The 14302-nt window shown below is 53.5% G+C and overlaps 1 protein-coding gene across 10 annotated transcripts in view; it reads left to right on the forward strand.

Annotated features, from left to right (window-relative positions):
* The window catches only part of TMEM63C (transmembrane protein 63C), a 140422-nt gene extending 126515 nt beyond the window's left edge, over positions 1-13907 (forward strand). For all 10 annotated transcript variants that reach the window (XM_070469673.1, XM_070469675.1, XM_020904616.2 and 7 more), the window contains 7 exons: positions 278-343; positions 2855-3017; positions 3242-3347; positions 3739-3906; positions 6304-6413; positions 7967-8032; positions 10973-13907. In XM_070469673.1, the coding sequence (XP_070325774.1) occupies positions 278-343; positions 2855-3017; positions 3242-3347; positions 3739-3906; positions 6304-6413; positions 7967-8032; positions 10973-11173 (880 nt within the window). In that variant the 3' untranslated portion in view covers positions 11174-13907. The remainder of the gene's footprint in view (positions 1-277; positions 344-2854; positions 3018-3241; positions 3348-3738; positions 3907-6303; positions 6414-7966; positions 8033-10972) is intronic.
* Positions 13908-14302: the final 395 nt, after the last annotated feature.

Consider the following 14302-nt stretch of genomic DNA (forward strand, 5'->3'; position numbering starts at 1 on the left):
AAATTCAGAAGAGGGAGAGAGCGCTGTGGGAGAAATGGCTGGCAAAGGTTTGCTAGAGGGGAGGCCTTGAGTGGAAAGGTCAAAGATTTAGGGGCAGGGTGGCCCAGGATTAGGAAGAGAGGCAGTGTGGACTGGCCAGCTGGAGTATTAAGGTGCGAGAATCTGCAGGGAGTAGGCAAGGGAGGTTGGAAGGAGGGGAGCCAGCCCAAGAGAAACAACCCCAGGCCTTAGTTCATTGATTCACTAACTACAGGGTCTGCTTTATTCTTGCTTCTAGTTTGGATGTCTTTTTCCGCTGGCTCTTTGACATCTACTATCTGGAGCAGGCCTCTGTCAGGTTCCAGTGAGTACTAGCATGCATGTTTCAGGTGTACTCCCAGTGTTCACGCGGCTTTTGTGGGTTCATACCAGCTGGGTATGCATATCCTTTATCTGCTCATATAGGTAGAGATGAATGCATGCCCACACTCTCATTAGGCAGCCTCTTAACGTTTCTCGTGCCATGAACCCTTTTGGGGGTAAAGCCCAGGGATGATTCCTCTGAATGAAGTTTTTAAAATAATTGTAGATTCAAAGGATATTGCCCCCCCCAAAAAAAATTCCTATATACCCTTCATCCAGTTTCCCCCAGTGGTCACATCTTGCATGACTAAGGTACAGTATCAAAACCAGGGAAGTAATATCGATACAATCCACAGAGCGTATTCAGATTTTGCCAGTTTTATATATACTCTGAGTAGATTTCTTATGTGTATATTTTTTAATTGGAAGATAATTGCTGTACAATGTTGGGTTGATTCTGATTAGATTTCTTTTTAAAAAATTATTTATTTTTGGCTGTGCTGCGTCCTCACTGCTGCAAGGGCTTATCTCTAGTCTGAGAGTGGGGGCTGCTCTTTGTTGCAGCGCAGGCTTCTCATTGCAGTGGTTTCTCTTGTTGAGGAGCATGGACTCTAGGATTCGGGTGTCAGTAGTTGTGGCAAGTGGGCTCAGAAGTTGTGGTTGCCTGGCTCTAGAGTACAGGCTCAGTAGTTAAGATGCATGGCTTAGTCGCTCCGGGCCATGTGGGATCTTCCTGGACCAGGAACTGAATCCATGTCTCTTGAATTGGCAGGCAGATTCTTTACCACTGAGCCACCCAGGAAGCGCAGAGTTCTTTAAATGTACAAAATAGCTGGGCTATAATGAAAACCGGTTGTGTCAAAATATAGTTACCAAAAATATTTTAGAATTCAAATGTATGATACAATCTCTGTTGACACATTTAATAATAGGCCAATGTATTCTAAATGGAAGCAAGAAAAAGTTACATTTTATTGTTTTAAAGGCATCCATGTGAAAGCTGATGTTACTTAACTAAGAGAAGAATATTCAACTGGAACAGAGGAGTGGATTTTTGACAAGGCAACATGCAGGTCTTGTTGGACATCCAGCCAGTTTCTTTTTTTGTTTGGCTTTGTTTTGTTTTTAGGGTTACAAATGTTGAAAGTCCCAATTTTTCAAAGATGTGCTGTTGGCCAATGCCATGCAAGCTTTCATAGCTTGCTTTATAGGGCAAGAACCAGTATTCTCCAAGCTTTCTACAATTAAACTGTAATGGTAATAAGCTTAGTTTCTCCCAAGATGAGTGAGTTCATCTTTGGCTAGGTCATTATTTTTAATACAGATTGTAAATATATGAGAAAGAAAAGAATTGTGAGTTCCTGACTCAACTTTGATGCCCTCAAGATTAGCTTTTGAAGGAGTTCTGAAATATGTGCAGGGGCTCACAGATTTTTCTTCTTGAGGGAGTTGTCAAAACTGTATAGACGACAGAGATGCTTGGGTCACCACTGTGAGAACAGGCAGTGTGATAAATCCATTCAGGTGGCTGAATGGCTCTTAGTTGAAGTTGGCCAGCTAGCTACACATGTACAGACAGGAAAATCTCAATCATGTGAATTTAACATGTCTAATTTAGTGGCCTAATAACTAGCATCATTTTGAAGAGATGAGTGCAAATGATATTGTGAGAGATCAGCAATAAATACAACATGATATGAAAATACCTCACTTCAACTGGTGACAGACTCACAGCCGTGGCTGACATGCCTGTGACTTGTTGCCCACGCTCTTAATGGAAGGAAGTGCTAAACTGCAGAAAGTGAAGATGCAATCTTTTCCCTATTCAAGGTCACAGACCCCCAAAAGTCTACCTGTGAACTCTCCAGGGTCTGTGGATCCAGTCAAACAGCCCTTCTTTATTTTTGTTTTCTTTAACAGCCCTCTGTGGATCAAGCCAGTACATGTGTGTCCTAAACCATCCACACTTGCTGTACACCACCCCTCTCCTTGCTCAAAAGGGCCCTTGTTTAAGTTACATTGGGCTGGAAACGCATGTATACAGTCAGCCTTCCATATCCACGGATTTCACGTCTTCAGATTTGATCAAAATATTCAGGAAAAAAAATTCTAGGATGTTTCCAAAAGCAAAACTTGAATGTGCCGTGCGCAGGCAACCATTTACATAGCATTTAGTTGTATTTACAGCTGTTTACATTGTGTTAGGTATTACAGATAATCTAGAGACAGAGTACACAGGAGGATGGGCATAGGTTATCTGCAAATATTACTGACATTTTCACATAAGGGACTTGAGCATCCCTGGATTTTGATATCCCCAGGGGCTCCTGGAACCAACCACCCGCGGATACCAATGGATGACTGTATTTGAAAGCTCTTCTCCCCGTCTCTACCTCCACCCCTTGCCCATCCCTTCAATTCTCTTCCTCTCTCTCCTCTTTGCTCCCGACATCTCTGCCCTCCCCCTCTTCTCCGGCTTCTGTGGCCATCTCCTGCCCTCCTCCTCACCCAGGTGTGTGTTCCTGCCAGACAATGGCGCCTTCTTTGTCAACTACGTCATCACGGCAGCCTTTATTGGCACAGGCATGGAGCTGATGCGCCTGGGGTCACTCTTTTTGTACACCATCCGCCTCGTCTTCTCCAGGTCGGAGCCAGAGAGAGTGCACATCCGAATGGTGAGGGCCAGGCCCTTCCCTGACACAGCCCTTGGAGCTTCCCTTGGGTGGGTGTTGGAGTCAGGGGGTGCCTGTTAGAAGTGCGGAGTGACCTGAGGTTGGGAGGCCTGGTGGGCGGAAGGGGTGAGGTGCTCCTCCAACACCAGGCTCGGAGGGGAGGCTGCCTTGCCGGATGAGGAGCTGTAGAAGCAGCCAAGCCAAGCAGACCCTGCCTTCTGCCCCAGAACCAGGCCATGGACTTCCAGTTTGGGCGCGAGTACGCATGGATGATGAATGTCTTCAGTGTGGTGATGGCCTACAGCATCACCTGCCCCATCATTGCTCCTTTCGGTGAGTCGTCCCTGAGGCCCCCCGGGGGGGAGCTACACCCCCCGTTGCAACTGGGAGCCCCAGAGCATCCGGCTCCCTGCTGGCTCAGGAGGAGACCCCGGGCCAGCCAATCAGAAGGGCACAGGAGGGGGCCAGGTCGGTCAGGGGGGCCGGAGTTGGATGGCTATTTACAGAGGATGCTTGTTAGGGAATGACCACTTACCAAAAGGACAGAATAGGTCCTAGGATTCAAGGGAAGCAGCCGGGCACGCGAGGTCAGCCCCACGGGGCTCCCACAGCCTGTCCTTGGCCCCCTCGCTGCTCTGGCTGACCTGCGTTTGGCGTCTCGGGCCCGGGGGCGGGGAGGGTCTCGGGACGGCCTCTGAGCCCGCCTCTGTCTGCCGGCCACCAGGGCTGCTCTACCTGTGCATGAAGCACGCCACGGACCGCTATAACATGTACTACTCCTATGCGCCCACCAAACTCAACGAGCAGATCCACGTGGCCGCCGTCCACCAGGCCACCTTCGCACCGCTCCTGGGGCTGGTCTGGATGCTCTTCTTTTCCGTCCTGCGCTTAGGTACGTGCCGAGCACCCCGCTCCGGCCCCCCCACCTCTGTTCCCCCACCGCTCCGCCGTGCCTCACCGACGACTCTTGTTGAAGCAGACCAAGCCCAGGTAGGAGTGAGGTGTCCCTTGTGGAGCACGGCCACACTCAGCGCCTTCTGTAGACCCGGCTCGCGTTAAGAGTCCTGGCTGACCTTGGAAGTTGAGGGTAGCACCGGTGTGGTCCAAACCATATACATTTCGGTTTACAATTTTCAGGGAAAAAACAAACAACAAAAACATCCTACTCCTTCATTCTAACTCAAGGCTGGCAGGAAATAAAATATTATAGTATCTATCATCAGTCAGTTCAGTTCAATCCCTCAGTTGTGTCTGACTCTTTGCGACCCCATGGACTGCAGCATGCCAGGCCTCCCTGTCCATCACCAACTCCTGGAGTTTACTCAAACTCAATGTCCATCGAGTTGGTGATGCCATCCAACCACCTCATCCTCTGTCATCCCCTTCTTCTCCCACCTTCAATCTTTCCTAGCATCAGAGTCTTTTCCAATGAGTCAGTTCTTCGCATCAGATGGCCAAAGTATTGGAGCTTCAGCATCAGTCCTTCCAATGAATATTCAGGGTTGATTTCCTTTAGTATTGACAGTGGGTTGCCATTTTTTTCTCCAGGGTATCGTCTCAGGGATCGAACCCTCATCTTCTGTATCTCCTGCATTGGCAGGCAGATTCTTTACCCCAAGCCATCTGGAAAGCCCTGGCAGACTTAATGTTTTAATAAGACTTTTCTTCTAGGTATAAAAGACTACGGATTTATTATCAAAAATAGGGGAAAAAATGGAAAGATTAGAGTTTGAATGACTATTATCTCACCTACAGCCTCCTCCTGTCTGCTGCTCCCAGACCTCGCTGTGTGCATGTGTTTTAGAGGACAGGAAAAAGTAGGAGGGGGTTTACCGATTGACTTTACAAAACTGTGGGTCCGTTTTGTTCTAGTCAGACTTATATCCTGAGCTTCTTCACTGAACCTTATGCTCCGAGCAGTTCCTTGCATTATTAAAATACTGTTCGAGCATGTGTCTTTTAATGGCTGCATTAATTTCTGCCAGTTTTAGTCAGGTCACCATTGTTGGGATATTGAAGTTGTTTACCATTTTTTGCTTTAATAAAAACACGACGATAAACATCATTTTGCAATAACTTCCGACTGTAAAGATTGATTTTTAAATATTCATGTAAGTTAGAAAACTCCTGTCTTGAAAAAGTTACCCAGCATCCCCAAACATAAGTGACTTTTAAATTCTGAATTGCTTTTCCATGCTATTAGCACGCGTAATAGAGTATGTTTGCTTCAAAAGGGCTTATGAGAGTTAGACAAAGACAAATTTCATATGATATTGCTTATATGCGGAAAATGATACAAAGAAATTTATCTGCAAAACAGAATCAGATTCACAGGTTTAAAGGCTGAATTTATGTTTACCGGGGGAAGAGCAGGGAGGGACATAGTGGGAGTTCAGAAGGGATGTGTACACACTGCTATTTTTAAAACAGATAACCAACCTCGACCTCCTGGATAGCACAGGGAACCCTGCTCAATATTCTGTGATAACTTCTATGGGGAAAAATATTTGAAAAAGAATAGATACTTGTATATGAATAACTGAATCCTTTGCTGTACCCCTGAAACTAACACCACATGTTAATCAACTGTAGTAGCAGTCACGTTAGTCACTCAGTCATGTCCGACTGACTGTGACCCCACAGACTGTAGCCCACCAGGCTCCCCTGTCCGTGAGATTCTTCAGGCAAGAATACTGGAGTGGGTTGTCATGTCCTTCTCCAGAGGATCTTCCTGACCCAGGGATCGAACCTGGGTCTCCTACACTGCACGCAGACTCTTCACCGTTTGAGCTACAGGGAAGTTTACTCCAATATAAAATTTAAAAGAATTTAAAAAGGGAGGGGGGGCAGGGCTTACAAGGAAATGTGTGGGTCAGTCACTGCATTTGTGGACAGGGATATAAATGAGTGACCTGAGGGAGTGACATAAATGACTCAAATACTTCCCAGGGACCATGATATGGAAGGTAGCTGACCTCTAGGGGGACGTTTATGGGCACCTAAGTGGCTGTTTAAGGAGTCAATGAATTTTTTTCGTGGAATCTGCCAGATGCTGGATTCTAAACTGGTCAGGTAGCACAGAGGGATGATGTCCCTGGGTGGGGCTCGTTGATTAGGTGGTTTTAGGGGAGAGCTGGGCAGAGACATCTCCGCCCCGGGCTCCAAACTCCTCCACGGGTGCAGAGCTGGGGCCCCAGGCATATGTCAGCCGGGCCAGCATCTCTGCCAGCGCCCTGCACACAGCTCTGGTCCTCAGGCGCCAAGCCCATGCCTCTCCTTCTCCTTGCAGGGTCCCGGCATGCCATCACCATCTTCTGCCTTACCACCCTTATTGCTTCCATAATAATGGCCTGCGTTGCCACCTTCATGGGGAAGATGTCGAAAATGAGTAACTATGAGGTGAGTTGCCAGCCTGCCTTTCCTCCCGCAAGTTCTTCCCAGGGTGCACACAGCTCGAGGACCTCCTCCTGCCTGGGGCACCCACAGCACCAGAGCAACGAGAGGCCCTTGCCTTTCTCTCTGACGGTGGGATGGGCAGACAGTCCTGGGTGTGCATACTGTGTGTGTTCTTGGACTGGCCCCCGAATCATCACGCCTCCCAGGGTGGAAGACAGTTGTCCTCTCCTCTTCCCCCGACTGACGTCTCCTCCAAACCACAGGCTGCTGGCCCATCCTTCCTACAATGTGAGCCTGTCCAGCCACAGAGCTGCTCGGACCATTCCAAGGGATGGAGGGTTGAGAGAAAGGATGGAGTGAAAGAGTGAAAGGGGGTGACAAGGATGATGCCCTGGGGAAGGGGAGCATCTCCCTTTGAAGAATCTCAGGGTACTCTGATCTTGCCTGGTTCTCTGGGCCCCATGACTCCTTCGACTCTGCCAGCATTGTTTAGTCACTAAGTCATGTCCGACTCTTTGCAACCCTGTGGACTGCAACAACACCAGGCCTTTTGTCCTTCATATCTCCTGGAGTTCACTCAAACTCCTGTTCATTGACTCAGTGATGCCATCCAACCATCTCATCGTCTGTTGCCCCCTTCTCCCCCTGCCCTCAATCTTTCCCAGCATTAGGGTCTCGGGGCCCAGCCAGTTATTAGAGAAGGGAACCCACCCATGCCAACAGAACTATGTGCCCTAGCTCAGCACTTCCTAAAGTGGGGTGACTTTAGAAGCGTACTGGTATGATTTCCAGTGGACTGAAACATGTTCTCTTTTTCACGGTTACACCTGTATTTTTCTGGTTGACCTTGTTTATGGCAGCTGACACAGGATTTCTGTTTATAATAGTGAATTATTTCCTTTTCAAATGAATTTAAATAAGAAAGAAAGTTGATTTCAAGTACTAGCATCCTACTGAGCCAGAGAAGGGAGCCTCTGAGAAGAGGATCTTCTTGCTTCCGGTGGTCCCATCTCTGGGGCCCCAGCATAGGCACTTACTCTCCTTTTTCCCCAGACCCTCCTCCATCCCCTGGCCTGAGTCCATGCTAGCGAAGCACCTGGGCAGACATCATCTCTGGCTCTTCCCAATACAACAGTGTTGTAGGATCTGGTTGCTCAAGTGTCCACTCTAGAGACAAAAGGTGACAGAGGACTTAGACCTTCGTCTCAGATAAAAGGGAAATTCTGGCAGGGAAGAGGGTACTGTTGAAGTCAGGGCTTCTCCTGCAGTCAAAGCAGCAGGCTTATCTTTGCACCACAGCTTCCCACAGCTCTCATCGTGGTCCTCGGGGATGGAACCTTCCAGAAGGGTCTCCCCAGCATCCTGGTCCTCACTCTGTCCCCTGAGGGTTCAGCCCGGCCTGCTGAGCTGCAGGTCTGGAAAAACAGAAGATGAGTTGAGTTGAAGGGGAGCGAGGGGCCGCTTAAGCCTGAGGTTAGGGTCCGGGTTTCTCTGGATACGGGGAGGGTGGCGGGGGCAGCATTCACTGACCCTCCCTGCCTCTCCCACTGCCGCAGCCCGAGGAGACGGAGACGGTGTTCGACCTGGAGCCCAGCAGCACCTCCTCCACGCCAACCTCCCTCGTGAGTCAGTGCCCTGGGCCAGGTCGGGGTGGGGGGTGGGGTGCTTAGAGGGATGGGCTTCTCCAGCAGCCTCGTGGGGGTACCAGTGGTTAGAGCCCACCCTGGGTCTCGGGGAGGAGACGGGGTGCCCGGGACTCCCCCGCGTCTGACGCAGCAGGACTTGGCCCAGGTCAGATTGCTGCCGTGGCCCTGGCTGAAGAGCCTTCAGAAAGATAGAAGATCCGGGACTTTCTCCAGGACATTCTATAGAAGGAGCTCAGAGAGGAAGAGAAAGGGCAGGGCGGACTCAGCCTCAGCGAGCTCAGCCTCAGCGAGCTCAGTCGTGTAGATGCAGGGGCCTGCTGGGGTCCTTTGGCCTCAGGACCGAAGGCTGCCGCCAAGGGCGTGGGTCCCAGGCAGCGTGGCGCGGACAGAGCTGCCGCGAGCTATTGGAGGTCTGCACGGAATGGTAAGACGAGTGAGCCCGTCAGCTTGAGAGGAGACGAGGCTGGACTCCAAGTGCAGGGGTCCAGCAGGCTGGGCGCTGGCTCCCACCCCCGTGGGTCAGCCTGGAGACGGGCATGAGCGCACACCCGAAACCAGCCACAAGGGTGGATGCCGGGCCGCCGAGGCATGCACTGAGCTGGGTACCGGGTCAGCCCGTGCCCTGATGCCAGGGTGCCTTGGAGGAGCACTGAAGAAGGGCACCAGGCAGCCCTGGGCACTCAGGGAAGGCTTGCTGGAGGAGGGGACGTCTAACCAGACTCCAGGCACGGGAGAGCTAAGGGTTGCCGGGTGGAAGAGGGTGTCAGGGAGAGCACTGGAGGAACAGGGCCAGCCTGTGCAAAGGCCCGGAAGAGAGAATCCAGGGCACTGGGGAACCAAAGACAGTTTCGGGCCGGGTGCAACTGCAGAGCAGGCAGCACTCAGAGTGGGTGGGAGAGGGGGCCCTTAGTCGTGGCAGAGCTGGGCGAGAGGGGCAGACCAACAGTGGGAGGACGTGCCCACGCCGGGTGCACAGAACTACAGGCCTCGCTCTGACCCGAGCCCCACAGGTAGGGCCCGGTGAGCTCTGGGAGGCGGCAGGGGAGATGGAGCTTCAGTACCAGGAGATGACAAAGGTTTCGAAGCAGGAGTCTCTCCACGTAGCATTTCTCCTGGGGCCTTTCTAAGATGGCCCTTCCAGAATATTGTCAGCAGTTGGTTATTGAACCCTGCAAATTAGATGCTTCACCATTGTTACTCTTGATCTTTACGCCCACACAGTGGGGGGTTTTATCCTCATTTTACAGAGGAGGAAACAGGCTTAAATTTAGACTTAATTTAGACCCCAGGGTACTAGCTGCAGTGCAGGGAAACGGCAGGACCAAGTTTGAACCACGTCTGCTAGATTCCAGAGTTTGAACATTTTTTTTTTAAAGAAATTACCGGAATTGATTTTTTATATCTTTCATTATTGTAACAGAGGTGTCTGAGCATTGTAGGTAACTATGGGGAGAAAGAACAAAAAAGCCAAAATAAGAAAATAAAAGTCCGTACTTCTACCACCTACAATGATCACTGACACCTCAATGTATATTCTTTCAGATATCTGTTTCCTCTAAAGTGTCGTAATGCTGCACACTGTTTCATAACCTGCGTTTTTAGTTAACAATCTCCGTCTCCCTACGTAGATACGTTTTTACCTCTTCAAATACCTAGTCCGTATTTGACCTGCCCTACAGGTCCAGAAATATATTTTACAGCTTGTCCAAACCAGGATCCAACCCAGGGTCTGTGCTGGATTAATCTGGCCCCGCCTATGTCCCTTTTATTTCAGCACCATCTCTATTTTATGACTTGTTGGAGAGACCCAGCCTGTCGTCCTGCAGAAGGCCCCATCTTCTGGCTTTTTCTGGCTGTTTCTTCATGGTATCTTACAGGAGGTTATCTCCTGTATTTCCTGAAAACGAGAAGTTAGATTCAAAGGCTGGAATTGAAGATCCAAGTTCAACACTAGGGCCTAGAACATTACAGGCAGTGCTATGTGTCACACTAGGAGATATTTATATATATATTTATATTATTATCCCATTTATTGCCAAAAATGATGCTAAAGTGACTCCCGGGTTCAGGGATGACTGCTGGCTTTTTCCACTTTTCAGTTACCATTTTTCCTGGAGGACCCAAAAGTCATCTGTGGGGTTGACTTTGGCCCTATGAAAATATCTAAATTCTACTGTGGAAAAAAATGTTCCCTCATTATCTAGGGCTGTTTGAGTGAGTGAGTGAGTGAAGTCGCTCACTCTAATAAACTCCTACAGAAAGGGTTTCATTCTATCCAATAATTACCGGTTTTCAAAATAAGGAGTTGGTTTCAAAGTCCCTTCAAAGGACGACAGACAGCTCCATCCCTGTTACTTCTTGTTTTCCTGTTCGGCTGTTGTCCCAGGCATTCCTGAGCCCAGGCCTGGACTTGACGGGTCTCATGAGCAAGCCCTCAGAAGGCAGCCTCAGTTTCAAATCCTAATTCACGGGCCAGCCAGCGATGCACCCCAGGGGTGCTGGATGCATCTCTGAAGCGGCAGTAGAAAGCGCACTAGCTCAGGAATGAGGGTCCCCCGCCCAGACCCCAGTGTCAGGGAGCCTGTCGTCTCCTCCCTGGGTTCAGCTGGACCTGGAACCAAAACTGAATGGCACGTGTGCTGGAGGCGCAGTGGACTGGGAGTTAGGAGGCCGCTGACTGGTCCAGGGAGCGCGTAGATGCCCATGATGTGCTTGAGAGCAACCGGGAAGGGGGCTGGGCAGGCTGGCCAGGACACGGGCTGCCGGGGGAGGAGGAAGGAGCCACGGCCTAGGCGGTGGGGGCCCTGCTGAAGGTCGAGCATGGGGTGGCACAGGGAGGGGGAGGGTGTGCCCAGATGTGACCTCGCCTCGCCCCGGGTGTGACCTCATCCCGTCTCCCTTCTTTGTCCTGAGCAGCTGTATGTGGCCACCGTGCTGCAAGAGCCGGAGATGAACCTGACCCCCGCCTCCTCCCCAGCCCGGCCCACCTACGGCACCATGAGCAGCCAGCCAGAAGAGGGAGAAGAGGAGAGTGGTGTGAGGGCCTTTTCGAGGGAGCTGGACTCGGCCCGGTTCCAGGAAGGGCTGGAACTGGGGGACCAGAGCCAGTATCACTGACCGGGACCCAGGCCTCCACCTGGCGACTCCAGCCGGGAGTGGCTGCCAGGGAAAGGGCCTGGCAGAGAGAGGCAGCAGGGTGCCCTGACCCGCCTCCCCCAACACATCCTGCAGACTTTGGGAAGGCTCCAGCGGAGACCTGGGTGTATCTCTCGGCCACATGGAGGCCCCGCCTGCTGACCAGCCCGAACAGGAGATGTTGGGCAGTCTAGAAGGGCCCTCCCAGGATGGGACGGAGGATACAGGCAAGCCCCACCTCTTGGCAACAGTGGCTGGAGCCCTGAGCACAGAGACTGAAGGAGGGCTTTCCTGGGGTCACGAGGGAGAAGGTGTGCCTAAGGGAGGAGGCAGGAAGAAGACTCTCTGGGGTCTTCCCCGCCCTTCCACCAGCTGCCCTACCCGAGGAGCTTCTGCGGCTGCCCACCCCCCCAGCCCCATCCCTCCCCTGCGGTCTGTGGAGGACCAGAGAGACACAGAGGACCACCTCCTCCCAGCTTCCCTGCATGGAGAGCCGAAAGGAGAAAGTCCTGCACCCCACTGGCAGGAAGGGATGGCTGAGTCTGTAGACGGGAAGGAGGTGACTGAGCCCCTTTCTGTCCCCCGCTCCTCATCAGGTGTCCCCAGGAGCCGCAGGGTAGAGATTTGTTCTCTTGTCTGTCCCTGCAAGGGTAGCGGGGCTCATTAAATGGGACCTGTGTACATTCTGTTGAAAGCAACCTGGGCTGGTTACTGTCAGGCGGGAAGGGCGAGAGGCAGAATTCATGGAGTTGGCGAGGGCAGCGGGGGAGCGGGGGCGGGGGACTTCTCCCAAAATGCCAAGTGATGAGAAACCAGATATGCCTCCCCCAAGCCCCAGGGCCTAATGAGAGGACCCGCAAGGTCAAGGATGTGGCCGCTGAGAACTGCCCCTGCCTCATACCCATAGGAGTGCCTAAGCCCCCAGCCAAGGTGGGGGCGTAGCTTAGGATGAGAAGCCCATGAAGCAGAGCAGGCACGGACTGGCCTTTCCCAGGGCTCCAGGCAGGACCCTTGCCTCCTCTCCGGGCCTCCCTGCACTCTGGACTGAAGAGCGGTCCAGGGGCCTCCGGTGTGGCCCTGGCTCAGACACTGCGGATTCCCTGTGGGCGGTGTCCCCCACGGACAGGCAGATTGAGGCTCACTCCCAAGGCGGCCACCAGCCGGGGCCCGGAGGAGCTGAACCCTGAGTAGGAAGGACTCTGGTGGCACCCTCGCCCCGGGCAGGAAGTTGCAGGCCTCGGCCTCCGGGGACAGGTGGCCCACCAGGCAGCCAGGCCGAGGGAGACAGAGCTGGGCTGCAGGGGCCTCGGACCAGGACAAGCCGCCTCAGGCAGGGTCTGTGTGCCCTAGCGCTCTCCTCAGCTCCGTCCTCCAAAGGCCTGGGTCCCTGCGTCCAGCCTCCTGAAGGTGGGCACTCGGGTCCCCCTCACCTGGGTGTTGGCCACCGGCTCCCGGGCACACGGGTGCTCCTGAGCCCATATCACTTGAGCCTCACTTCTGCCCACATCCTGGCTCCAGAAACTCCGAGCTTGACCCCAGAGGAGAAATAGCACTTGAGGGGCAAGAAGCCCTGCTCTCTGCAGCCCCCGGCCCCCCCTCGCCCCGCCCCACTGAGACCTTAGCCTGGACTTCGGCCCAAGGGCTAATTTCCAGAGAGAACCTGGGTCAGCTGGGGAGGAGGCGGTCTTACCCCGTCAAGGTCGGAATAAGGAGGAAATTATCCCCATAATCCCAGGCCCCACAGCCCTCCTCCCCAAACATTTCACCAGCCGTCAAGGGGAAGGGTCTCCTCCAGAGCAGAGCGGTCAGGACCCCCGGCCTGGGGCCCTATCCACCACGGGGAGGTGGCCACTCCAGGCCCCCCACCCCGCCAGCCCCCAGGTGTCTGACGGGCACGTCCTGCCGGAAGGTGGCCTGAGGGCTCTCCTTCTCTTGGCACCACTTGCTGGCATCTGGCCCCCGTCTCGCGGTCCCTGCTGGACCGTTCCTGCGGCGGCTTTCTCGCCTCGTCCCCGCAGTCAGCGGAAGCTGCGTATGGGAAGGGTCCCAGCAGACGACACGCCAGCAGGGCTGGGGCTGCCCACTCTGAACCTGGGTCAAACGTGGCCTGGTTCTGAGAGAAGATGGGGAGGCTTTTGGGAGCATTTGAGTCCCCTGGCGTCTCTACTCTTCCTGGAGACCCAGGGCAACCAGCCTGAGCCCCGGCCACAGTCGCTCCACCTCGCACAGCCACTGCTGGGGGCGTGGGTGAGCCTGGGGCCCGCCTCGGCACAGCCAGGCCCTCGGGCATTTCCCTTCCAACCTGCGCCCTTGGCCCACAGGGGTCTCACCCGCTGGCCTCCGCCTACCACCATCCACACCATCCACGGCCCCCTTCCCCAGCCGCCCCCTGCCCCATCTGTCCCCCACGGCCTCCCCCCACCCCCAGAGCCTCAGACCTTCTCCTCTCTGGAGGGAGCTGCCTCCTGGATGGGGGATCGCCTAGAGTCTTCGAGAAGCGCCCCTCCCTGGGCCTAGGGCAGCTCCACACCTGCCTGCCTCTTCAGACGCTTCTGGAAGCGAAGTGCCTATTAGCAGCATTGCATCCTCTGGGGACCCCAGTGGGGCTTGTGGACTTCCCTTGGCCACCACCACTTAAGGAATGTGCCAGAACGCCAAACCTTCTTGTTATTAACGCTATGACCGTGCCTTGAATAAACAAGTCCTCCCAACCTCAGCTGGCCTTGTGCCTCTGCGTCTGAACCTGCCCAACAGGGCCTCCCATCCATCTGGAAGGAGCCGGAGCTCCCGGAGGTGGCCAGGCTGGAGCACACATCTTACGCTGTGGCTTTGGCACCTGGGGCCAGAAGCTGTCCCCCGGGAATCCCTTGAGCCCTGAGGCCTTCCCCCGCCGCTGTCCTCACAGGGGAAGAAGGCCTGCCAAGCGCTGCCTGGTCTCCTGGAGAGGCCAGAAGTGAACCTGCCTCTTTCTTTGCACTGTGGGTGCTCTGAGAGCCCCCTGACCGGCCTGCTAAAGGTGTGGGCTCAGCTGTGTCTGACTCTCTGCGACCCCACGGACGGTAACCCGCCGGGCTCCTCTGTCCGTGGAATTTTCCAGGCAAGAATACTGGA

Source organism: Odocoileus virginianus, chromosome 6, assembly GCF_023699985.2.
Source record: "Odocoileus virginianus isolate 20LAN1187 ecotype Illinois chromosome 6, Ovbor_1.2, whole genome shotgun sequence".
NCBI lineage: Eukaryota > Metazoa > Chordata > Mammalia > Artiodactyla > Cervidae > Odocoileus > Odocoileus virginianus.